Below are 2,116 nucleotides of genomic sequence, written 5' to 3'. Positions count from 1 at the left end.
GACACCTCAAAGCTTCTATCTTCGAGTAGGTGTTCCCTAAAACCGGATCCATAAGCTCTTCAATTGCATCGTCACGCCATATCCTCCTAGCCTGCACCAACATAATCCTTAATAAAGTCCGGTGAATTAATAAACACATGTTTCATTCTAAAAATCAATTGATGTATAAGGTGTAGTTCATGTTTTTATTTAGTGGTGTTTTATTTTCTAGTTACCCACATGATAAATGGGTCAGTCTAGGTTGGGATGATAATCACGGAATCATGTATACGTATGCCTATGTGCATTTGACCCACAATACAAGCTCATATATTTCATCCTAAAATCAGTTGTGCAAGAGAAGTAATTTATGATATTATATAGTGAACTTTTATTCTTTTAACTTGCAATATAGGAAACCTATTCGCACATCCCTCGATAACTAAATAAATAGAAAGTAGAATTAAAATAAAAAAGACAAAATACAAGAATGGAAAACATACACGGCGCATTAGTCCCTCTCCTCGCGACATTTTGTAGAATCGAGTGTTACTCTGGCCACTAAGAATCTCAAGAATCAAGACCCCGAAGCTATAGACATCTGACTTAACAGAAATTCGGCCCATTGATACATATTCTGGTGCCATATATCCACTGCAAAGATAATACATTATTTTAAACAATGATCATGTTCATTTGCAAATAATGAGGTAGATAATATGTTACTTACTATGTTCCTACAACTCTTGAGGTGATGTCTGAACTTTGATCTAAGTTGACAAGCCTAGCCATGCCAAAGTCAGCAATCTTAGGCTCAAGCTCGTTATCTAGTAGAATGTTGCTAGTTTTAAGATCTCGGTGTATTATGGTTACGCGCGAATCTTCATGGAGGTATTGAAGTCCTCTTGCAATTCCGGATATGATCTTCAATCTTATTATCCATGTAAGAGAGCTTGATCTTGTTGGATCTACATTAACATCAACACTGACATTGTGATAATCTCAAATCTCAACTGAATCAAGTTGGTTAAGAGTTTGAGGATTGTGTAAACTCACCGAAAAGGATGAGATCAAGGCTTAAGTTGGGCAAGTATTCGTAGACGAGTAATCGCTCATCTCCTTTGTCACAAAATCCGATGAGTCTCACCAGATTCTTGTGCTGAAGTTTTGCGACAACTACCATTTCTGTCTGGAACTCTTCCGAGCCATGCACTGATTTTTGAGACAATCTCTTCACTGCCACTCGGTCACCATTCTCAAGTACACCCTATGGTTTAATCAATCAAGATTACTACTTTACATGTAATCAACTACTGTTACATAATAAATAGGATCATCTATAAACATATCTTACGATGTGAAATACGAACAAGGTTTATTTGTGAATATTACTATCTTACATGTGAACCCATTATACTAATATGTGAATAGAGTGATCACTGTGACTGAAAATTGCTGCATTAGGTTCGAAACTCTCTGCAATAATCCTAGTACAAGAGTTTAGGTTCATAGATAATCAATCTAGGTTCACATATAAGATAGTAAAGTTCATAATTAACGTTCATTCGGGTTCCATACTATAAGGTATGTTTTTTACCGAGAACTTTCTCGTTATAAATATTGGTACAATGATTATAATCAATATGAGATTTTACCTCATAAACTATACCAAATCCACCTTCTCCTAACTTGTTTGACAATGAAAAACCCTTTGTCGCAGTTTCAATGGCGTGGAAATCAAAATTCAAGCAATCTGTAGCCTCTGGATATTTCTCTCCTTCTATTCATATCAAAATTAACAAAAGTGAGGCCTAATCTAATATGGTACATATTTAAAGAATCGTCGAAGTGAACTTACCATGGCTCTTTTTCTTCAATGTAAAACTCCAGTTAGGAATCTTGTTTATTTTAATCATCCAAATGAGAACACCAATTAGGATCAGTATTCCAATAATAGCTATAGGCACAATTGCTTCCACAACAACATTAGCTGCAAATTTACAAAACAAGCTGTTACGGAAACAACAAATAAATCCCTTCAAAAAACGAAAACAGACATTGGTCCAAATTTTTGAGGACTTTCTTTTCGCTCATAGTTAGCACTGAGTATTAGGTCAAAATCGAACGGAGTTGAAAA

At 35.3% G+C, this 2,116-nt stretch overlaps 1 protein-coding gene across 1 annotated transcript; it reads right to left on the bottom strand.

Annotated features, from left to right (window-relative positions):
• Window positions 1-370: 370 nt before the first annotated feature.
• Window positions 371-1,969, bottom strand: LOC141250404 (uncharacterized; the record flags this gene model as incomplete). The annotated part of the gene is made up of 6 exons (XM_073669949.1): window positions 371-421; window positions 483-633; window positions 710-947; window positions 1,036-1,246; window positions 1,635-1,759; window positions 1,838-1,969. Coding segments are annotated over 6 exons (908 nt in total), but the record flags the coding sequence as incomplete, so codon positions are not given.
• Between the last annotated feature and the right edge of the window lie 147 nt (window positions 1,970-2,116).

This window comes from Phyllobates terribilis, unplaced genomic scaffold (genome assembly GCF_046119375.1).
Source record: "Phyllobates terribilis strain yellow unplaced genomic scaffold, ASM4611937v1 Scaffold_5621__1_contigs__length_50400, whole genome shotgun sequence".
In the NCBI taxonomy this organism is placed as follows: Eukaryota; Metazoa; Chordata; class Amphibia; order Anura; family Dendrobatidae; genus Phyllobates; species Phyllobates terribilis.
Note: the sequence above shows the minus strand (reverse complement) of the source record. Positions and strands in the feature narration are given on the sequence as shown.